General features: G+C 41.7%; 1 protein-coding gene across 9 annotated transcripts in view; it reads right to left on the minus strand.

Annotated features, from left to right (window-relative positions):
* Positions 1-24,952, minus strand: part of FGGY (FGGY carbohydrate kinase domain containing) — a 459,452-nt gene that overhangs the window by 385,983 nt on the left and 48,517 nt on the right. For 6 of the 9 annotated variants that reach the window (XM_034966197.3, XM_034966184.3, XM_034966174.3 and 3 more), the window contains one exon: positions 24,115-24,266. The exons of the other annotated variants lie outside the window; for them this stretch is intronic. In XM_034966197.3, coding sequence (XP_034822088.1) covers positions 24,115-24,266 — 152 coding nt within the window. The remainder of the gene's footprint in view (positions 1-24,114; positions 24,267-24,952) is intronic. 9 annotated transcript variants of the gene reach the window in all.

Genomic DNA, 24,952 nt, shown 5'->3' on the forward strand with positions numbered 1-24,952 from the left:
GGGAAGTTCTCCTGGATAATATCCTGCAGAGTGTTTTTCAACTTGGTTCCATTCTCCCCGTCACTTTCAGGTACACCAATCAGACGTAGATTTGGTCTTTTCACATAGTGCCATATTTCTTGGAGGCTTTGTTCGTTTCCTTTTATTCTTTTTTCTCTAAACTTCCCTTCTCATTTCATTTCATTCATTTCATCTTCCATTGCTGATACCCTTTCTTTCAGGTGATCGCATCGGCTCCTGAGGCTTCTGCATTCTTCATGTAGTTCTCAAGCCTTGGCTTTCAGTTCTATCAGCTCCTTTAAGCACTTCTCTGTATTGGTTATTCTAGTTATACATTCATCCAGATTTTTTTCAAAGTTTTCAACTTCTTTGCCTTTGGTTTGAATTTCCTCCTGTAGCTCGGAGTAGTTTCATCGTCTGAAGCCTTCTTCTCTCAACTCGTCAAAGTCATTCTCCATCCAGCTTTGTTCCATTGCTGGTGAGGAACTGCGATCCTTTGGAGGAGGAGAGGTGCTCTGCTTTTTAGAGTTTCCAGTTTTTCTGCTCTGTTTTTTCCCCATCTTTGTGGTTTTATCTACTTTTGGTTTTTGATGATGGCGACGTACAGATGGGTTTTTGGTGTGGATGTCCTTTCTGTTCATTAGTTTTCCTTCTAACAGACAGGACCCCTCAGCTGCAGGTCTGTTGGAGTTTGCTAGAGGTCCACTCCAGACCCTGTTTGCCTGGGTATCAGCAGCGGTGTCTGCAGAACAGTGGTTTTTCGTGAACCGCGAATGCTGCTGTCTGGTCGTTCTTCTGGAAGTTTTGTCTCAGAGGAGTACCCGGCCGTGTGAGGTGTCAGTCTGCCCCTACTGGGGGGTGCCTCCCTGTTAGGCTGCTCAGGGGTCAGGGACCCACTTGAGGAGGCAGTCTGCCCCTTCTCAGATCTCCAGCTGCGTACTGGGAGAACCACTGCTCTCTTCAAAGCTGTCAGACAGGGACTTTTAAGTCTGCAGAGGTTACTGCTGTCTTTTTGTTTGTCTGTGCCCTGCCCCTAGAGGTGGAGCCTACAGAGGCAGGCAGGCCTCCTTGAGCTGTGGTGGGCTCCACCCAGTTGAGCTTCCGGGCTGCTTTGTTTACCCAAGCAAGCCTGGGCAATGGCGGGCGCTCCTCCCCCAGCCTCGCTGCCGCCTTGCAGTTTGATCTCAGACTGCTGTGCTAGCAATCAGCGAGACTCCGTGGGCGTCGGACCCTCTGAGCCAGGTGCAGGATATAATCTCCTGGTGCGCCGTTTTTTAAGCCCGTTGGAAAAGTGCAGTATCGGGTGGGAGTGACCCGATTTTCCAGGTGCCATCTGTCACCCCTTTCTTTGACTAGGAAAGGGAACTCCCTGACCCCTTGCGTTTCCCGAGTGAGGCAATGCCTCGCCCTGCTTCGGCTCGTGCACGGTGCGCTGCACCCACTGACCTGCACCCACTGTCTGGCACTCCCTAGTGAGATGAACCCGGTACCTCAGATGGAAATGCAGAAATCACCCGTCTTCTGCGTTGCTTACGCTGGGAGCTGTAGACCGGAGCTGTTCCTATTCGGCCATCTTGGCTCCTCCCCAAGACAGGGTTTCACTATGTTGGCCAGGCTGGTCTCGAACTCCTGACCTTGTGATCCACCCACTTCGGCCTCCCAAAGTGCTGGTATTACAGGCGTGAGCCACCGTGCCCAGCCACATGCAGTTTTTTATATTAGGCTACCTGATTCACAAGTGCTTTGTCATCAAATGCCATATTGGCCAAGAGCACATTACCCCCATAGATGGATTTTTAGTCTAGTTCTGCAGAAAAATCTCTCTGTCCCTCCTCCTCTCTGGCCCATACAATCCTAGCCAAAGGCCTCAATCTTACTGAATTAATTCTCTACTTGTAACCACTGGGCCTGCATTAGGACACAGTGATCGTCCTCTAAGTCCTCCACAGTTTACAACAGTGTTCTCATTTAATCTACAGAGTGGTGCAGAGGCGTGTAGGTAATACACAATACTCACACATTAAGGAACTGGGGGTCAGACCACAAGGGCTTAGCCCAAAGTCACAGGGCTTCCAGCTCTAAAGTAAATGTTCTTTCCTTCCACTATGCCACAGTTACCACCCTGAACCTCCCAGTCCAATCAGAGGTGTGATTTTGGGCCTTTTGGAAATGTCATAATGGAAGCTATTGCCACTCTTTACAGAAGAAAAGACAAACAAAAGCCCTTCTAAGCACATTTCCGTACAATTTCAATCCTGGACAGCTCTTGTAACTCCTATGTACTTATCATCTCCCATGCACAACGTTGCATGGATTAGAGAGTGCAAAGAGCAGGCCCCCGACACACACCAATTTCAGATGTATCTCATTAGGTGATGGCCTAATAGAGTTCAAACTAGGAGCTCTCTGTGCTGAACGAGTTAAGTCTTTCTATCCTCCAGTTACCAGGCAACTAACAAAAACTAGTCTTTTCAAGAAAAAAAGAAAAGTGATTTGGGTTATATGACTTGGCACAAAAGCCTTCTGCATTCCAACAACAATCCTTTGAGTTAAGCAATCCCTCAGCTTAAAGCAACCAAAGAGAACAGCTTTTTTTTAAAAAAAGAAAAAATTATTACTTCATCAAACCACAGCATTTGTTGGGAGGAGGCTACTACTCAAAGCTCACACAGCTGTGGGTCTAAGCAGAGGGCGGAGGTAGGGCAGTATGTCCAAGATTCAAGGCTGCAGCCGCCCTGCCAGCCTCAGGACAGAGAGAAGTAGCTTTCACCCTTTCCCTCCCACTCCAGGGAAGCTGTGAGGTTTCTGTTGCTTCTAGACACCGAGGGAACTCGTGAGGGAAATGAGGCAGCTACTGCAATGACACCAGGGTTGAGGGGCAACATGAGAAGATAGGCATGACCAGTTACAAAGGATTATCCAAGTAATCTACTATGTAATTGCAAAGGGATTCTATCTGGGTTATCTGCTGTGAGCAGTAAACAAAAGGGAGGGAACAGCTCCCTAATTCCCCACTCAATAAATAGTACTGCCTGCACATTCCAAGTACTCATGCTGTTGTTTTCCAGCACAACTACCCAAGAAAGAGCAAGACCTTATCCTCACTCTATGTTCAAGACTCCAAATTAGGGCACAGGCCAATAGCCCAGAGAGAAAAGAGTTTCAGGAAGAGACGTAATCTTCAATGTCATTCTTAAAAGAAATATGATGCTGGAAGCATGGAGTAGGTCATAAACCTCAGCCAGAAACTTCTCAGAATGAATAAAATAATTGTGTGTTTCAAACTCCCATGCCCAGAGACAGAACATCAGAAATATTTCAAGTCAGATAGGCAGATAAGCTGAGAGGTCTGCACTACTAGAGGCATCTTTCTAAAAACATAAAGCTTCCCATTCCATTCCTTTATTAAAGATGGTGCGATATCTCCTCATGGCCTAGAATCCCATTTTAACTCTGTAGTCTGGCTCTCAGGACTCTTAACCTGGCTCCAACTTGGCTGTGATCATTATGCTGATGACTTTCTGGGCTCATCTCCTAACACCCTCCATTTGGTTCTCACCTCTTTTACTTTCCCAAATGTATTACACTTTCATATTTCCAGGCCTCTATTTCAGCTGGTATCTCTACTTGAATTGACTTTCCCATCTTCTCCCTTTATCAAACCTCTGCCCTTGATTCAAATCCAGCTCAGATGTCACCTTTTCTGTGAACCTCTCCATCCCATGCTGTACCCTAATTATTCATTGATATACCTAAATCTACCTCGAAATGACAAACTTCTGAAGGGCAAGAGCCAAGTCTAACTCATGAAAAACAAAATGCAGAGTTTCGGGAGATGTAAGAAAATCTAAAGCCAGGTCCTTTCGAGAGAAAGATGTACACAAAGGAAGAGATAATTAATAAGATGATATATGACAATAACGTAATAAGCCCGATACCAAGGTTTGATGAGTCAGCCTCATAACATTATTGTAATATTTTGTGTGTGGCCATATATCTGCCTCTAATGAGTAATCACAGACGGCTCAGAGGGGGGAAAGGGTTTGGGACCTGGGGAGGCTTTTCTAAAGGCTTTTCTAAAGGCTTCCGGGGAGAGATGCAAGCAGAGGCCTAAACATCAAGTGGAATAAATATTTATGTCACTGCCGAGAAAGACCCAAGAAACAAAAACCTGAATAGACAAGACACATTACCCCCATTAGATGAGGATTTGTTTAACGGTAACATCATAGAATTTATTTGTAAAATGAAATAATTCCACTGTATAATTTATTTAATTTTCAAAAACTGGATTTATATGCATCCCTTTCCCCTACTTTCCTCCCCCTGAAGGGCTTTGCTCTTCTTGTACGAAAAGAAAAACTTATAATCCACACCAGAGTTGATTTCCCAACCATAAAATATGCTATCATTTTAACGAAAACTCATCATACTCAGCAAAGCTGACTTTACCCAGGAGTGTGACACCACTGTATGTATTAGGAAAACAAGGCTGAAGTAGATGGGGTCTAAGAACTCTGGAGTCTGGCATACCTGATTTTGATTGCCGTCCTCACCACTTAACAGCTGTGTAGCTTTAGGTAAATTAATTTCTTTAAGCCCCAGTTTCCTCAAAGCCACATTCCTAGCATCTTCCCCCAAGGATGCTGTGAGAATTAAATGAAATAATATAAAGTGCCTGATAAGTCAACAAGATTCACTCTTCTGCTACAGAGTTTCACAGTTTTCAAAGCACTTTGACATGCATGATCTCATCTGACCTGTATAATTCTTCAAGGCAGGCAAGGCAAGGAGTCAGAAAACTATGCTTGCAGATTATGAACCTAAAGCCCAGGAAGGGACCAAGACTATCCCCAGGTCCCACACAACGGGTAAATGGAAAGTCAGACCAAATTTTGCATCGCTAATGCCCAGCCCAATGTTTGAATTCAGTCATCTGCCTCTCTAAAACATAATATAATGCAGAAGTGCATTTCTTACTGGAGGAGATGAGAGAGATGCCACAGTGACCTGGATCAAGCCATGCCTTGTGGGTGGTACCACCTATGGGAGAGAGGGAGACAGTCCTAACAGGAAGAGAAGGCTTTGGAAAGGGTGAACAGGTCTTGGAGCAGACATGAAAGAAAGTCAAAGACTGGGACCAGGGGAGAAATGAGGAAGTCTTCCTCAACCTCTCACTCTCCGGGACCTTCTCACGCCCTTCTCATCAGTGCTTTTCTGTCTCCTTCATGGGCTCCTTTCCTTTAGCTGCTCTTTTCTTTAGCTGCTCCCCAGGGATCTTACCTCATCCAAATGTTCTTCTCACTGTTCCCATGCTCTCTGAGAAATATCAATCACTCCTGTGATTCCAACCAACTACACGCTGAATAACATGCCAAATCTCAAACTCCAATTCAAACTCTCCTCTGAGACATGTCTCCTGGATGTCCCACTGTACCTCCAACTCAACACGTCCAAGACAGAATCTGCTATCTTCCCCCAAGTGTGTTCCTCCTCCTTGATTTCCAGTGCCAGTTGATCCAGTTACCAAAGGAGTCATCTTCTACCTCTACCAAAGGAGTCATCTTCTACCTCTTCTCTCATTCCTTACATTCAACCACCATTCTAATTTCAACTCCCAATTAATTCATGAAGAGGTGCCCACCTCATCACCCTGTATTAGAGTTCTTCAGAGAAACAGAAGCAATAGCGTGTATATGTCTATGTGTGTACACATTTAGGACTCAACTCTGGTGTTTCCTACTCCATGAAATCACCCATGACATCCCTATGCTGAGTTAGATGCTCTTATGCTATGCCCCTATAGTACTCTGTGAATATCCCTATCACTGCATTTCCCATCATCTGTTCATTTGTCTGTCTCTCTCACTAGACTGAAAGCTCCTCAAAGGCAAGAGCTATGTTTTTTATTAAATATCTCTACCCTAGGACACAGCAGTTTGTCTGATCTATAGATGATGAGTCATGTTAGCTAATGAATGAATAAATGAATGAATGAGCAGACATGTGGAAGCCAAATTAAAGTCTGCAGAAATAAAACGAATGAATGGATAAATGAATGAGGTTGTGAATAAGAACTGTCCCAGTTTCTCTTTTTTCATTCAAGCTAATGGCTTTTCTCAGTCTGTTTCAGGAGCAGAGACATATTCTAGGCAAGCCAGACTGCCAGGAAGATAAATTTCTTCTCTCAGGGTTAGCAGGTCCTTTGGAGAAGTTTCATTTTAATTGGAAAATGGATTCATTCACTTCCTGGCTTGGACTCCCAGGTCAGTGCAGCACCACTGAATTGCTGCCAAGTACCAATGGAGAGGGGGGCTGCAGTGGGGAGAGTGCTCCATCAAATGTTGAGCGCTCTGGGACACCTGAGGATAACCTGGCATCTGTTCCAAGCTGGCTCACACAGATGCCCCTTCTTATTTCTTCCCAAATGTCCTTCAACCCAAACGTAATCATCTCCAACCCGTAATGGACAGGCGTACTTTACTGTTTCAACTGGCATTTCTTTGGAGTCTATTTGGGTATGTGCATCCTTACTTGTTCATTTACACCACTGTTGCAGAGTTCCACTGTGATTTCCCGCTGGGCATGGACAAAGGCCACAAGTCAAAAGTTCCTTCACAACTCAAGTAGTAGAATAAGACCACAACTTAAACTCTTCCTTATGATGGATCCCTAACGGTCCAACCTCACAGAAAATATTTCTAGGAAAATTTATTGCATGTTTTGTCACGGGTCCTTGAGGAGGGCACTGGTCCTTTGTGATGATTCCTGGCTTCCTCTTTAGCCTCACCTCTCAACGCCTTCACCTGTCACCATCTCCACAGTCCCTGATTCTCCAAACAGACTGGTCCAACAGCAGTTCTGATCATGCAATATGCTACTCTATGTAGAGGGCCTCACTACATTCTGCTGCCTCTTCTCCAGAGCCAGAATGCAAGAGTGAATATCCTGGCTCTAGTACTCTGTAGCTATGTGGCCTTGAGCAATCTACTCAACTACTCTTCATCTAAATTTCCTCATCCTATAAAAATTACTGAGGACAATAATAGTGCCTATGCCATAGGGTTGATGGGGGATCAAATGAACAAATATAGGTAATCTGTTTACAGCACCTGGCACATAGTAAGCACTTTTTACCTACGATTGTTATTATTACTTAGAATGTCACTTTCACTACATCTTTCCCTCTTCAGGAAAGAGTAGGGGCTTTAGAGTCGGACAAACCTTAGTCCAAATGTTGGTTCTCCTACTTATTAGTGGTGTTATTTCTGACTAGTAATCACCTAATGTCTATGAGTCTCACTTTGTTCATTGGTAGCAACATTTAACCCATAGGATTGTTAGCCGAATTCAATTCAGTGAGATTATACATGTTCATGTGCCCATCCTTGTACACTCCTAGTAAACATTAGTTTCCTCCACAATCCTTGTTCTTCTCAAATTACGTGTGGGTCTGTCTCTTCTACTAGACCCTTAGCTCTTTTTTTAGGAAAGAACTATAATTCATGCATCTATCTCCCCAGAATTAGCATCAAATAACTATTTTTCAAGTAAAATATTTCTTGACTTTGCAAAAAAATGGTCTGTCAGTCCTGGTTTGTGGCCAACTATGTGCTAGGTATGCTCATAGAAGATGAAAGGCAGGAATATACTTCCTATCCTCAGGTTAGTTACTGGCTAGGTGGAACAAAGAATCTATGCATATGAAACATGCAGGAAGAATGTATAAATAGTACAGAATAATTCAAGTTCTAAAATACATAATTTATAAACTATGGATTCTGTATGATCATGAAGGAGACAGTGCTGTGGGAAGGAGGTAAGTAAGGGGGTTACTTAGGAGGCAATGTCAGATATGTGTGTAGAGGGAAGGCAAAGACTGAGGAAGATGGGATGGAGGTCAGTCCACACTGAGGCAATGGCCTGAGTAAAAGTGCAGGCAGAAGCATCAGCAGCATCCATGGCCATGGAGAAGGAACTATGAGAAGCTCAGTCTGAGAGACCTGTGTTGAGATGCAGTAAGAGGTAAATCTGGACTTGTATTAGATACTTGAGTCAGAAAAGAATGGGAGCCACCATCAGTCCTTGTGTGGAGAGTGTTTTGTGAACACAGTTTTAGGAATGTTAGGACAGCAATAACCTAGTGGGAAGCCCAGAGGAGAGAAGAAATAGGAGGCAGGAGGATGTGTTCCTGTATACATTTCTGACACAGAGGGAAGAGAAAGGACAGAGCAAACGGAAAGAATGGAAAATGGAGACAAAAGAGAAGAAGTACAGGAAAGAAAATGAAACAAGAAAAATTAAATAGAAGAGGAGAAAGAAGAAAATAAAGACAAAAGCAAAAGATGAACAAAGAGACCAAAAAGAATGGGGTGAAGTAAAAGAACAGCTTAAACATGAGACGTGAATAAAATGTGTGGGAAATAACAGCAGGACCATGACAATGTCCCCAGCAAGACAAAGCATCGAGAAGGGAGGGCAGAAACCAGCCGTGTTCGCAGTCTGCACACTGTCTTTCCTCTGGATGAATGAAGTCATGGCTGATGTCACTGCCTCTGAGTCACACGCCACCCCCCACCACCCAAGAGAGGCGGAAAGGGCCCTGTCTAGTATTCAGTCCCACCCTCTTGGACAAGTGGGGTTAATTCACTGCTTTATTCTCAGGCACACTGTCTAGTCTTGAGACAACTGAAATGAGGAGAGCTGCTCTGTCTGCCCAGTGAGGACGTGAGTGCTCAAAGCTCATCTTCTCCGCAGTTCTCAGGTCCAGGTCTTTGAGATAGAAGAGTCGGGGAAAATGTCACAAATAGCTTCTGACCTTTCTCTGATTGTGGCTAGGGTGAACTGGCTCCATCCCATGAGGTCCCCCTTCACCCCTGCAAAGAATCCTGTAATTAATAGCATGGAATATATAAAAGGGACTTAAAGGAACTTTTGACGGACTCACAGAGCTTCTTGCAGTCTAAGCTCTCACTATACTGTATTTGCAGCCCCACGGAGGTCTCATTTCCTCAGACTGCCACCAGACTAGCTTTTACAAACTGCCTCACCTCAACTGCTTATTACCCAATTCCAATTCATCCACTGGCCCACAACCTACATATTACCTCCCCCAGCCCCTCGATCCTAACTGGGCTGTATTTCTAGAGTAACCCAAGTTCCCACTGCACTAATGCTGTACTGTGACTTTATCTCTTATCTCCTTTCTAGAATATGAGCATCCTGGGAATAGTGACTCTGTTTTCCTTACTGCTATATTCCCAATATTTAACAAAGTGCCTGGAACAAAACAAATTTTCAATAAATATTTGCTGAATGAATGAACGTCCTTGAACAACTCCGGCAGGAACTTGTTAGCACCACAATATTTTTATTTCTAAAACACACACCCATTTTTACAGCCATCATTCTGAGAAATTTGTGAAGGACACCCTGTAAGGTATTAATAATAGTGCAAGTGGAATTGCCCTGGAAGCATTTACTCAGGGGGGCCTCAGGAGGGATTCACTGTCTCCAGCTCCTTTGCTCCCCTGAACTTTGGTTTCTGAGCTGCTGTAGAAACAGCACAGGCTGGAGTTAGATCTGAGCTGGGCCCCAGCTCTACCCACTCAGTAGCTGCATGAGGTAAGTGTCTCTCAGACTGTTCCCACCCACTCAAACAGGAATAATACCCTCTCCCCAAGTCTTCCGGACGATTAAAAAGCACTATTTTTAAAATTTCCTACCCTTCAAACAATGTGAATTCCATTTCCCTTCACTCTTAGATTTCTTACCTGCCTCTAAAGGTAAGTATATGAAAAATAGACCTCACTAATTTTCTTTCCAACAATCAACTTCTTCTGTCACTATCATCTGAAAATCTATCTCTACCACCAGCATTCTGCAATTTATCAAATACCTTCTGATACATAATAGTACATCAACACAATTTTTTAGACAGAAAACTAAGGCCCATAAGTGAACTGAATTGCCCAGATAATGCAGATAATAGGTAAAAAGCCTGGGGTAAAGCCCTGGCCACTTGAACCCCAAAACTCAGTACTCCTTCACCACTCTCCAGCTACTGCTTCCCAGGACATGGGAGGTGCTCGATAAATACTTGTACAGTGATTCACTCTCTTTCTCAGGTCCGTGGGCTTGTCTGTGACTCCCAGCCAAAGCCAAGCCACACAGCCTCATGCCAAGACAACTGCAGCAGGCTTCACTCTAGTCCCTGGTTGTCTTCTCATCTCTCTCAGGTTCACAGAATGCCAGCACTGAAGGAGAGTTTCAGGGCTTACATGCACCGGTTGTTCCCAAATGCCAGAACAGGGACTGGTGATAGTCCAGGACCAATAATTTTCACTAATCAGTGGTGAAATAATAATAATAATGATAGAAAAATAAAGTTCTTATTATCAATAAAATTATGAATAATTAATCGGTAAAATGAGAGAGAGACTGTATTTCCTAATTGCTTGTTTTGCTTTGCTTGGGTAAGCATCAATACTCTACACATGTGGCGTTACTGAGAAAAAATGTACGTCCATGCCACGGTTCAGACCCTTTAGCAAAGCCATAATGAGAAACGGAGGCCAGGTAGGATAGAGCCACTTAGGCAGCTCTCTAATTTCCTCTGAATATTCCTTCACTTTGCATTTTTGAGCCAAAAGACACTGATCATTCAGATTACAAGCCTAGAAGCTACACTGATGTAGCTTTTCAAGAGGGTGCAGGTATGGGTATTGACAGGGCCACAGAGTTGAGATCAGGCTTGTTTTTATTACTAAACACTCTGAAGTTTATCTAATCCATAGCCTCTCCATACAGGGAGGATTCAGAGAGACAGGAGCCTTTATAGGAATCCAGAGTGGCCATTCTGGATGAACAGACAAGCCTCCAGGGAGGTCTTAGCTGCGTCAGCACTTCCAAGACCCCTGGGTTCAGAAGAGGTAATGAACTCATTCCATCATTTAGTCATTCTTTCTCACTACAAATACCTCAGGGGAATGCAAAGAAGAGGACAAAGTCAGCTCTTGGAGAGGTAACTATAATGTGCTGGAACACAAACAAAAGAGGCCCTGGGTCAGAGTTTGCATAGTGGTGGGAAACAGATCTCACCCAGTCTCAAGTATGATTCTTTCATTTTGAGTCTAACTTTGAACAGCTAAACTTTTAATAACTTTGATAACGTTTTATTCTAGAGTTCATATTTACCTTAAAAATTTATGCCAAACAAATGTGTTACCTGGGATTTTTAACTTAAACCATCAGAAGTTGCTTTCTCTAATCAAAGTGAAGTAATAATACTAAAAATGATAGAAAAATAAAGTCATTATTAAGAAAATAATGAATAATTAATCAGCAAAATAAGAGAGCTCTCATTTTCTAATTGCTTGCTTTGCTTTACTTAGGTAAGCTCCAATGATGTCTTATCTGTAGACAGGGGTACCTGTGTGATAAAGGCTGGTGTTTGACCAGCTAACCTTTACAATAATTTTTCAAATTCATTTCTTAGAGTCAGAAACCTGGGTTTGCATTCCAACATTGCCAGAGGTAATAAAGTTGATAAGTGGCAATCTACTTAACTCCCTCCATCCTCAATTTCTTCATCTGCAAAGCAAGTGATAACATCTACCTCACAGGATTTTCGTAAGAATAAATGGGATAGAAGATTTGAAAGCACACAGTGGATATTTAATAAAGTCTAGTACAGGTGTTGGCCATGTATGTAGATAGCAATAAAACAAAGTCAATATCTTAACTAAAACTTATTTAATATTTCAGAAATGTGAACAACTTTTAATATTTCAAACTGCCTTCCCAAGTGTAACAATCTCCCAACTTATTCCAAAAATGTAAGCTGAGTAGAGGAACAGACAGATGGAAACAACATAAGTCATAAAGCAAGGACAGTAAATGTCTATGGCAGGCTCTAGGTGATGGCTCTGAGTATTCACTGTAAAAGTTTTTCAACTTTTTTGTATGTTTGAAATTTTGATAATAAAACATGGCGGGGGGGGTGGCAGGGCGGGTAATGGCTTTCACAGCCTCTCGCTGTTGGTACTAGATATGGGAATTCCTTGAGATAAAGGGTGAGCTTGGCTTCCTCTTTTCCTCCCCATCACCAAGCACAGTACTTTGTACCTAGTAGTTACCAGACAAAAGTTTGTTTCACTGATTAAATGAATACATCCCTACAATAACAGAACAATTATGGTCACTTTGGATAATAGGAAAAAAGAAAGTAAAACAGCCCAGGTGTTCAGAGAAATGAGATTTACTTACTCCTCCAAAAGAATACCATTTTGCACCTTTTTGGACTTCTAGCCTGCCACCTTCCTTGCATCAGTGGACATCCATTGACCCTGAGCCTCTAGATTTCCAAGTTGACAGTTTACACGCTATGAGTTACTGTATCACAACACACATTAAATGCATTGTCTTTTTCAGTGTTGTTTCTATAAAGATCGTATTTTCCTCCAGTAAGTGTGACTTCCATTTTAGCCACTACGAGAAAAGAATTTTGTTCAATTTTTTATCGACACAGAATCATACCATGTGGACATAAAGCAAGCCTAACTTCACAATCCTTCCTCGCACCTCTCTGGTTACACTAATGACTCCTAGAGGTGGCCAACATCCCTGCACAGCCGTCAGGAAGACTGGCAACAGGTAAGCCAGGCATGTGGTCTTCAGCACTACAGTCACATGGCTGGCTCCTGGCTGGCCAGGGGACATGAATTCATTTAGTAAATGTTTATTGAGTATTTTTTCAATGCCAAACACTGTGTTTGGCTCTGGGGATATAAAACAGTAAGGTATGAAAAGATAGATTTGGTCCCTGCTTTTATGGAGCTGAAAATCCACCAACCCAAATGAGGAAGAAACATGGCACAGCAGAATAACACACACACACACACACATACACACACACACATATGCCAGAATTTAAAGCCAAAAGAACCTTCATTAAGATCCAAGGGACTTCATTTGGCTCCAGTTTAAGCCCAAAGGACCTTCACCAAGATTTGATACCTGTAGAGAAGTCATTTCATTTCTTTGAGGCTTGTATTCATCTGTAAAATGTGAGAAGTAGTAATATTTATCCCACAAGGTCATGTCATAGATCATATAAAGGAAATATTTATGAAAGTCTGCCATAGCCATAAAGTAAAATTTTTTAAAGTATTATAATAATAGCTGACATTTATTAAATGTTACAAGGTATCTGGCCAACAACTTTTTTTTCTTTTGTCTGCCTTTTAAAAATTACTTTGCTGGACTATAAAACTAAAAGAATGCAACACATATTTGGTATAAATCAAATATGCAAATACAGGATAATAAGGAAAGGATTCACTGTCCAGGTAGATGAAGGCAAGCCATCAGCCTCAACATTCTGTGTATTTAGTTACAAGTCCAGTACCCACCCTGGAGAGAAAATCCACAACACATGCCCTAACAGCAGCTGACAATACTGTCTTCATTCCTCAAAGGCTGGGAGGAATCTGGTCCAATATACAGGGCCCTGGTATAAACATTCTAAAGAAAGTCTTTTTTATTGAGAAGATGAGTCTTGGATTCTCCTGGGGGGTGAAGGGAGCAACTTAAAAGTGGTATCCATCACAGGAGTCCAAAGACACAGTGGAGAGGCCCAGAGGAGTTACTGTCTCAGTCTAGAGCCTTCACTTTGCATACAAAATAAGCTGTGACTCCGGTAACAGGACTGCAGCCAAGGGGTGGCTCTAGGATGGAAAGGAAGAGTAATGCTCAAATCTCATTTTCCACAATGAGGAAGAGAAAATTAACTTATGTTGGGCATACAGTGAACCTTTAGTTTGGAATGAAATGATTGGACAAACGCACCTAGCCATCAAAAATGGCATGAGATGATTTAATAAGTTCATCCGCTCATTCATCCACCCATCAAAATAAATAATAAGTTATTAATGTTAGAATTTAAACATTGCTCTGGAGGCTAGGGACACTGAGATAAATACAGCACAATGTAATGCAATAAATTCTAGGGTAGAGATAAGCATAGAATGCCACAGGGGACAGAGTGTAGGACCCTAAGTCAAGGAAGGCTTCCTGGAGGCAGTGACGGCTGGGTTTTGAACTATTATTATAAGTTTTCCTGGTGAAGGAAGAAATTACTATAAGTTTGCCAGGCAGAAGGAAAAACCTGAGCAAAGACCCAGAGGTGTGAGAGAATACGGGCATGGAATCATGAGAGCCCTGGACCAAGAAATTCGCCATCTCGAATGCCTTTCCATTTCTCTAAGCGCTTGCTAGAGGAAAAGTAATGATAGACTCCTTGAACAAATTCCCACAGCCTAAGTCTCAAATTCAAGTGCTCAGAGGGGTAGGGCTGAAAAAGGAAATGAGTGTAGCAGGCTGGGTGGGGACTGCTGCAAAATGAAGAATGCTGACCCCTTCTGAAGAAGGCAGCCCCTATTCAGCTCCAGCCGTTCCCTTCTGCATGGAAGTGTGGACCCTGTATTGCCAAGTTCTTTCATTATTTATTCAGGAAAATAAATAATCTGAATTTTCAGATAAAATTTCTCAATTTTTAAATATTGGAAACTAATTTAAAATTGTTTTTTTTTTTTTTCCAAGCACATGGTAGGTCAAACTAAACCTGTCTGGGGACCAGATTCAGCCAGTGGTCTGCCAGCCTGTAGCCCTGGCAAGTGGGAAGAAATGAGTGCCCTTTAAAAGCAGGCAGTGAGAGGCAATAGTTAGATCCCAGGAGCTGGAGGCAGACTGGACTAGGTGAGAATGTGGGCTCTACAACCTACTATTGTGTAGCTTTGGGGATGCTACTTAAGTCCTCTGAGTCTTGGTTTCCTCATACTGCCACACAGATACAGTAAAACAGCATGCTGTTACACTGTGTCACTAAAGGGCAGAGATAAAATTCTGCCTGTGAAGTCCCTAGCATGTTGCTTTTTAGGAAAATAAGCCCAAAAAGAAAAAAAAAAAATCCCTTGCTCAATAATGAAGTGTTGTCAACCAGAAAGGTTAGCTATGACTACAAGCTTTGAATGGAAAATTACTAAGTAATAAAAGCATGAGCATTGTGCTAAAACAGTAGCAAACTCTTCCAATCATGAACAGTGTACCAGTATTAATGTTTTCTTATGTGTATATGGCCAGTCTTTTTTTCCATACTTATAGTTTCTTTAAACAAATGTATTTATAAGACTGTTCATTGGTCTTCTAACTTTTCTTCCCTTTAACATTACAGTATGTAACAAACCTGCACGTTGTGCACATGTACCCTAAAACTTAAAGTATAATAATAAAAAAAAACAGTATGAACTTTGTTGTTGCTATACAAATATTTACTATCTACCTAGCACATATGCCAGAATGATTTTTTTAAGGTCATAAAACATACGGTGTCACACCCATGTTTAAAGCCCATCAACCATTTCCCACTGATCTTGGAATAAAACTCAAACTCCTGCCCCTGGCCTCAAGGCTGCATGCAGCAGCCCTTGCCCACTTCGCCAAACCCCCTCCTACGCCTCTGTGCCTTGCTCATACCCTCCTGGCCCAGCTGACCTCCTTTGCTGATCTCATGAGGTGCTTTCCTCCCCCACAGTGAATCTGTTGCTCCTCCTTCCTATCTCATCATTCAGGTCAAACAAAAACTCCCAAGAGAGGCCCACACTCGCTATGCCAAATCTGTTCATCTGTGTTTTTCCTTCGTAGCATTTTCCAGAAAACAAAATCACTTTGTGTGTGTCTATTTTCTGCCTCTCTACACTAGACTCTAAGTTCCCAGAAGCCTACCCCAGGGCCCCTGTCCCACTCATTCACCTTGGCATCTCCAGCGCCCAGCAAAGTGCCTCTCACACAGGAGACACTCAGTATTTCTTAAATGAAACAATGAAGCTACTGACCATTGTTCACAGCCTCAGATCCTCCCGAAGCCATCACCCACAAATTTCTTCCCTAAACTAGTTTATGCAAAGCCTGCAAAGCAAACGCTGAAAGAGGCAGTAGAGCAAAATGGTGATAAGCCCGTACTCTGGATGTGAAATGCCAAAGTTCAAATCCCAGCCTTGCGACTTATTAGCTGAGTGACCTTGGGCAAGTTGCTTAAAGTCTCTGTGCCTGTTTCCTCATCTGTAAAAGACAATAATTGGGCTGGGCACAGTGGCTCACACCTGTAATCCCAGCACTCTGGGAGGCCGAGGTGGGTGGATCACTTGAACTCAGGAGTTTGAGACCAGCCTGGGCAACATGGTAAAACCTCAACTCTACAAAAAAATACACAAATTATCTGGGCATGGTGGTGTGTGCCTGTAGTCCCAGTTACTCAGGAGGCTGGGGTGGGAGAGCCGCTCAAGCCTGGGAGGCAAAGGTTCCAATGAGCCAAGACTGTGCTACTGTACTCCAACCTGGGTGACAGAGCAAGACCCTGTCTCAAAAAAAAGAAAAGAAAAGAAAAAGACAATAATTATAGGGTAGCTGTGAGAAATAAATGAATTATGGGTAAAATGCTTAGAAAAGTACCAGATGTATTAACAAGCACTACATACACTTTAGCTCTTATTTTCATCTATTTTCTTGTTCTGCTCTTATTGCTTGGTTGCTCTGTATCTTTATTCTTTAACTAGACTGTAATTTCTTGGTGGCACAGACCACTTCTGGATTCCCACACTGAAAGTGCACAGGTTCCCATAAGGTAGCAGATGGGGGAACAGAGCTAATGGTGTGGCTCTTGACATGGGTTTGCTTACATAGTATGAGACCACGAGTCAGTTATTTAACTTTTCTGAGCTTCAGTTTCCTCATCTGGTAATATAAAAAGAGATAATATCTGTCCCACAGACTGCTGTAAAGATTAAATAAAATAACTTGTGAAGTAAAAACATTCTGAGACTGGCGGCACTGGTAAATGTCAAGGGAAACAAGTAGAAGGTACTCAAGTAAGTTAATCAGCTTTACAGCTTGAAGTTGGCTGCCTTTGGAATTGGTATTACACATAGGATGTGGGTGATTCAAATAAATGAATGACTGAAAATATGTTCTGTGCTCTTCTATTCTCTATTTTCTATTATTGTCTCTAGAAACTTTGATGATGGTTTCTAGAATTTTCCTTAATGAAACAGGAAAAAACATATCACTCATTACGGCCAGCCCCATGAAATAAGATATTTTAGTCTTTAAAATTATCTCAGTTAGTGATAGGATGTTACTAAAATGCCCATCAGTAGAAACAAGCACTTTTAAACACAATGATAATGAAAATAAAGTACCATTTGTGTATCTACTATATAAGCCACTTTACAAATACCTCACTAACTCATAACTCTACAAGACTGATACTATTGTCCTCATTTTATAGCTCAGCACACTGAGACTCAGAGAAGTTGATTTTAGCTTGTCCAAGATCCCACAATTGGTAAGTGGTACAGAAAAATTTAAATGCAAGTTTGGCTCCAAATCCTGTACTTTTCTGTATAGATTTGTGTTATATCTCCCAAAGTTCCTCAATATCTTGTATTAGTGCTACTGTTAAGACCTGATGAACACAGTTGAATAGTAATTAGAAAGTAACTAACTAAGAAAGACTAGTTTCCACCATACTGCCATCTATTTAAATGATGGCATTTCAAGGAAAGAAACTTATATTGTCTATCTCTCATGAAGTTTCAAGATTAGACTAAGGTTTAAGATAGAGAAAAGGTGTTATTATGTCATCAACAAGAGTGACAAAATAAGGCCAAACAAGGTTTTAAAAATTAGCTTTGTCCAGCCTCTCATGTTACAGAAAGAACTAGAAGAACCAAGCTTCCCTGACCTGCAGCAGGGTTTTCTTTTCAGCAGTTCCTACTGCAAAGCACTCAAGTGACAGCTTCCACAGCTAGTAGGAAGTTATCAAACCAACTCTCTAGCCATCCAAACCCCCAGGTTCCCCCAAAGAATCTACCAATTGGAGAATCATTTCCTCATTTTCCCAGTATGTTATCAGGAGGACAGAAGCACAGGGGCACGGACAGGGGAGAGAGAAGCAGCAGGTATATTTCCTGAATCCATCAACAAAATCCTGTGACATTCCAGACAGTTGGTTCCAGAACTTTGGAATAAGCGAGGAAAATCTCAAACTATAAAATGATTAGCTTTCTGCTCTGCTGACAATGGCAAAAGAGGAAATGAGTTAAAAGACAGCTTGGAAGATCTCCATGTAGCCCCTACAAGCCACGTTAATTACCTCCCATTAACACTGAGCTGTCAGGATCCACATCAGCTCAGCAACTCTCTTGACCTTCCTCAGTCTGCACCTTGTTAACCCTACAATGTTTCATGTTTATAAAGATAGGAGACCCCAGCTGCTCAAGCCTGACAGAACTTAATTTACATTTGGCCTTCATTAAGATGAGAGTCAGAATCATTGAGACCAAATGGAAAAGCCAGACTGCTGGGGGTTATGAAAAATTCAAATGCCATTTTTCCTTTTATCTGACAATTCTTATTAAGGAGACAAATGTCAACCTGAAACACATAAACTTTAAATGAAAAGGACACGATTAAATTCCATATTTGCAGGACTAGGACCCAGGTGACTTTGTCCAAGAGCTATGGTGGTCCTAGAACATCTCAAGACAGATAAAACCCCAAATTCTGCCCAACTCCCTCTGACATCTGACTCTAGGCTAAGGACAAGGAGAAGATAAATGACAGCAATAACGAAGTGAGTGGTCAGCTCTGGCTCCTCCATCTGACTCACTCCTCACAGCCAATCAGTGTCAATGTCCTATTGATATTATCCTCTAAAAATTTCTAGGACCCATCTCCTGCCATCTCACAGTGCCTCATTCAGGTCTCATTAGTTCTCCCATGGAGTACTGTAACAGCCCCTTATTGAGTTACTGAGTCATTCAAATTATTCAGAAAATATGTACTGAGCACCTACTATGCACCAGCCATTTGGTTAGGGACCGAGACATAGCAAAGAACGAGGTGGATATGATCTCTATCCTCCTGCAGATTACAATGGTTGGAGCAAGCATTATATAAATCACCACAAAAATTGACGTAGCATTACAATTTATGAAAGATATAATGAAGTAAAATTAAGAGTGTAATAACAAGAGACTCTGATGTATTTGAGGATCAGGAAAGGCTTTTCAAGAGAGCAAAAATAAAACTGAAACCTAAATGATGAGGAAGAACCAGCAGTGAGTAGAGGGAAGAACACTGTGGGTGAAAGACTCAGCATTGTCAAGACCAGGGGTCGGCAAACTTTTCATCTGTTGGTCCAGATGGTACATATATATTCTGCCCTGTAGGCGACATAGTCTCTGTCTCAACTACTCAGCTGTCACTGTAGTGTGAAAACAGACATAAACAACACATAAATGGATGAGTGTGGCTGTGTTCCAATCAAACTTTACTTACGGCCACTAAAATTTTAATTTCATATTATTTTCATAAGTCACAAAATATCATCCTTTTGATTCTTTCTTAACCACTTGAAAATGTAAAATCATTTACATTTTCTCAAGCCATCCAATAACAGGCAGTAGGCCAGATTTGGCCTGGGTGCCATAGTCTGCCAACCTCTAGCCAAGACTCATGTAACAAAAAACTCTAAGTGGATTCTGCAGATGGGATATAGTGAGCTAGGATGTAAAAGACAAACAGTGACGAGAGAGGAAGAGGTACAAATGACATCATGCACCATTTTCTAGTCCATGTTTCAGTTTCTGGAATTTATCTAACAGAGCAATGCAAAGCCATCAGAGTGCTATCATCAGGGGAATGAGAAAACTCTAGTTCTTACTCCCCCACACACATTTTCTCACCCTAATCCAGTCTCCACATGTCTGCCAGTTACCTAAGCCAGCCCCTCCCTTGCTTAACAACCATCAACCAATCCCTATCACCAAATAAGCCCTTAATAAGCCGAACTCAGACTATTTACCGGGCCTCATCTCCTGCTATGCTTGCTGAAGCACCCCAGCTCATGCCCTGGGACTCACCTACCATAACACAGATGAACCACAGTCTCTCTTCAGAATGTCTTTCCTATCTTCTCTGCTAGGCAAAACCTCTACTCATATCTTGAGGCTCCTGTCAAACTATTGCCTCTGGGAAGCAAATCCTTTTTCCCAAAGCACTTTGTATATTGCTATATCACAATGCATAGTACATTTGATGGCTCTGTTTTCATGTCACTCCTGCATCCACCCCATTCCTTATGCTCCCCTACCACTATCCCTAGTGGACTCTGTGCTGCTCAGTGGTAAGGTTGAGTCCTTATTGTCCCCATGTCCCCAGTGCCTATCGCAGTTGCTGGTTCATAGTTGAGCTCAGTACAGACTTCCAAGAATTAAAGAATGAAGAAGGAGTAAACACATGACAGCTTGATGAACTTAGAACACAGAATCTCATGCTTTTATTCTGAACGGGCACTTCAGCAGCTCTACTGAAGCTATCAAACTTTCCTGTGTCTCCCATCATAGCATTAAAAACAAAGGTACCATTCCCTGATTCCCCAAAAGTGGATGCTTTTCAGGGTAGGGGAGCAGAGCTTTTGGAATTAAAAGTGGTTTCACAAGTTCCCAGGCCACTAATATTAGCATCACCCGTGAACTTGAGTTAGAAATACAAAATCTCAAATTTTCAGTCCGTATCCCAGAGCTACTGAATCAGAACCTACGATCTCCAGGTGATTCATTTACACATTGAAGTCTGAGAAGCTCTATAGCCCTCCTGGTCAGGCTTTAAGAAGATGCTAAAACTGACTTTAGAAATCTCTTTAATTTTGATTTTGCAATCATGTTAAAGCCAAAGGAATTCTCAGCAAGAATTCCTGTACATGCTTACCAAAACACACCCCACACTAGAGGCTTACTCAGAAAATTCTGAAAGAAAATTGATTTTTTAAAATAAATTAATATAAGATGTTCTCAGAGGGTCACAAACACTGCCATGTAATCTAGACTTTAACTATTTCCTATGGGATTTATTTAGTGCAGTTTTATCTCAAGTGCGAGATGGTAAGAATCCTGAGAGGTTCGTGCCAGATATGCATTTAGATCTCCTGGGATATAGTCTGGAGCTGGCCACATGGCAAGTGCTCTAGAAGGCCCTGACACTGAACCAATGACCCTCTGCCCAATCCTCTTTGCTTAACTCAGTATAACTCTTCTTTCTGTGTTGCCAAAAAAGGTGATATATCCAATCCAAACTTGTTGATATAGCAACAAGTTTAGGCCAAATTGAAGAAGACCACTGCCATCATTCCTGGTCCTACGCCAAGAGCCATGCTTCACAGAGGGATTTTACTACTGCATGACATGATGGAATAAGCTGAGATTTGGAGCCCAGCAGACATGGATTTAAACTCTGGCTCTATCACCTGTTTGGGAAAACCTCCTTAGGATCAGTTTCCTGTGCTATCTACCAGGCACAGACCATTAGGATTAAAATCAACTAATGCTTATACAACTCAAAGCAGGGTACGGGGCAGCGCAGAACAGTTCTATATTCCAATTTTGTGCTTCAGTATATACCCGAGTCAGGTTTTCAAACTGGTTAATACAACTCTCCCACTTTATACATGAAGAAAGTGAGGCCTGAAGTAATAAGTGCTTTGACCAAAGCATACAATTGTTGACAGTAGAGTCAGAATTAGATTCTTGAAAACTCCTGACTCCTAAGAAACTCTGTTTTCAAACTCTTAGCAACCACAGAAGCCTTTATGTAGATTAAAACTTACAAAACAGCTCAATATATAAAATAGCTAAAAAGCCAAGCCTGCTTTGATTGCTGAAGCCCTTCTTTCCTACCACTCTCCTGCCCCGTGATGGCAATCCTTAAGCACCCTCTCAGCAACCTAAGCTCTCCCCATCTCCATTTACAATCTGAGTAATAGAAGACTCAGCCCACCTGAAATCTCAGAGCTAGTAAATGAATCACAGCAGGTCATGCTCATTAGATGGATTCTCTATTTCTCCAGACCACCTAGAGGTTTTCAAGTCCTTGAGGTTCCCAAAGGACTTGAACTTTCTCACACATCCATCTCTAATGGGAACCATTAAGCTGACATCACCATTCTCCACACTTCAGAAAGAAGTCCTAACATCTGGAAATGGGAGCCACCTGCAAGTGCTTTGACCAGAGATTGCCATATCATTTAAGGATGAGAAACTCGAGTGCAGGTGGGATGAGAAAGGGAAAGCCTAAGATGTCAACAAGGCCAAATATTAATAAGTTGGGGCTAAAAGTGTACAGAACAGCAAAGCTCTGGTCAGAAGATATGGACTTAAATCCCACCTTGGCTGCTTTCTCATTGGAATGGTAATCAACCTCTCTGAACTCCAATAGAATACTGGATATTAAAAGAATTGATTTTGTTCATATCCTTCGCCCAGTTGTTGATGGGGTTGTTTTTTTCTTGTAAATTTCTTTGAGTTCATTGTAGATTCTGGATATTAGCCCTTTGTCAGATGAGTAGATTGCAAAAATTTTCTCCCATTCTGTAGGTTGCCTTTCACTCTGATGGTAGTTTCTTTTGCTGTGCAGAAGCTCTTTAGTTTAATGAGATCCCATTTGTCAATTTTGGCTTTTGTTGCCATTGCTTTTGGTGTTTTAGACATGAAGTCCTTGCCCATACCTATGTCCTGAATGGTATTGCCTAGGTTTTCTTCTAGGCTTTTTATGGTTTTAGGTCTAACATTTAAGTCTTTAATCCATCTTGAATTAATTTTTGTATAAGGTGTAAGGAAGGGATCCAGTTAAAGTTTTCTCCATATGGCTAGCCAGTTTTCCCAGCACCATTTATTAAATAGGGAATCCTTTCCCCATTTCTTGTTTTTGTCAGGTTTGTCAAAGATCAGATAGTTGTAGATATGTGGCATTATTTCTGAGGGCTCTGTTCTGTTCCACTGGTCTATATATCTGTTTTGGTACCAGTACCATGCTACTATAAAGACACATGCACATGTATGTTTATTGTGGCACTATTTACAACAGCAAAGACTTGGAACCAACCCAAATGTCCAACAATGAGACTGGATTAAGAAAATGTGGCACATATACACCATAGAATAATATGCAGCCATAAAAAATGATGAGTTCACGTCCTTTGTAGGGACATGCATGAAGCTGGAAACCATCATTCTCAGCAAACTATCACAAGGACAAAAAACCAAACACCACATGTTCTCACTCATAGGTGGGAATAGAACAATGAGAACACATGGACACAGGAAGGGGAACATCACACACTGGGGCCTGTTGTGGGGTGGGGGGAGGGGGGAGGGATAGCATTAGAAGATATACCTAATGTTAAATGACGAGTTAATGGGTGCAGCACACCAACATGGCACATGTATACATATGTAACTAACCTGCACGTTGTGCACATGTACCCTAAAACTTAAAGTATAATAATAAAAAAAAGAATAACCGAAAAAAAACAGGAAAAAAAAGGCATAAAGGCATCAAAAAGACACTTTTTCTGAGATTGCTTCTTCTGCTAACTGATTTTTCCTTCCACCACGACATCTAAGATTAAAAGCGAAATTGATACTTAAAAAAAAAAAAAAAAAAAAAAGAATTGATTTTGGACGGCCGAGCACAGTGGTTCACACCTATAATCATATCACTTTTGCAGGATCACATAAGGCCAGGAGTTTGAAATCAGCCTGGCCAAAATAGTGAGACCAAGTCTCTACAAAAGAAACATTTTAAAATTAAAAAAAAAAATGATTTTGGAGTCAGCCAGTCTTAGGTTCAAATTCTGGTTCTGTCACATATTTACTTTGTCACTTTGAGTGAGTTGTTTTATCTCTATGAACATTCGTTTTCTTGTCTACAAAACAGACACCCTAAAATAAACACCACACACAAACACTTCATAGGGTCGTTGGCCCTCAAAGAGATAATGTGTACAATACTTGTCACAGTGCCTAGTATGAGTTAGGCACATAAAAACAGGTGTGATTTAACTGCACTGTAATCAGTAAAATGGGATCAACCTTCCTCCTAGTTGCTGGGAAAAATCAAGCATAACCGATTTTAGCAGGGTGCCTGGTACCTACAGGTCCACAGTAACAGGAATCCTCTACTATTGTTGGTATCTTCTCTTAGACCCTATGCACTCACCTCTTTCAGCCACAGAAGTTTCGGGGCCTGCATTTCCACAGACATCACCCCCCCGACGTACTGGAGGACACTGTGCTTGGTCTCATTGATCCTGTTAACTTGACTGACTGCTCGATGGTCCAGCCACATGATGACATTTCGATGGGAATCCCCTAGCAGAAACGAGAGGGAGATGCAGATGGACACACATTCTCTTCCTTCTAATTCAAGGGAACAATTATGGATTCCCAAGATCAAAATGCTATGTACTTTCTATAATTTTATGTATCAAGAGTGTGCAAAATGAAAGGACACCAGCAAGGCTGAGGAAAGCACTGTCCCCAGGCCTGGAATTTCCCGTCCAGTCATGTGTTCTCTGACCATGACCTTAGAATAAAAGTCTACATTAAAAGCAGAAAACATCTACCAATTAATTATATTATCAAGTATTCTCTCTCAAATTCTTCCCTTCCTTTCTTATCCCTTCTGTTCTAGAAAAACTTTTCTGGACATACATTCAGGAAAGGTGTCTATGAAATAAGACTAAGACAATACTTTCTAAGATCTGTCTCCTTTAAATATGGATAAATACTTTGACGGTATAATACATCTAATAGCTACACAATGGCATTTAACTGCTTATATTCCCACTTTTTCTGGTCACTTTAATTAAAATTAGTTTATTTAGGTGTTTTTTTTTCCTCATTTGGTTGGCTTGTTTGCTGGCGTGGGAAGCTCATGGGTTTTGGAATTAGGCAGATCTAACAGGGAATGCTAGTTACAGATGAAGATACAGTTACAGATGAAGATGTATAATTCAGGAAGTTTTTAAACAAAAGATAATGCACATAAAGGATAT

Source organism: Pan paniscus, chromosome 1 (genome assembly GCF_029289425.2).
Source record: "Pan paniscus chromosome 1, NHGRI_mPanPan1-v2.0_pri, whole genome shotgun sequence".
Classification (NCBI taxonomy): domain Eukaryota; kingdom Metazoa; phylum Chordata; class Mammalia; order Primates; family Hominidae; genus Pan; species Pan paniscus.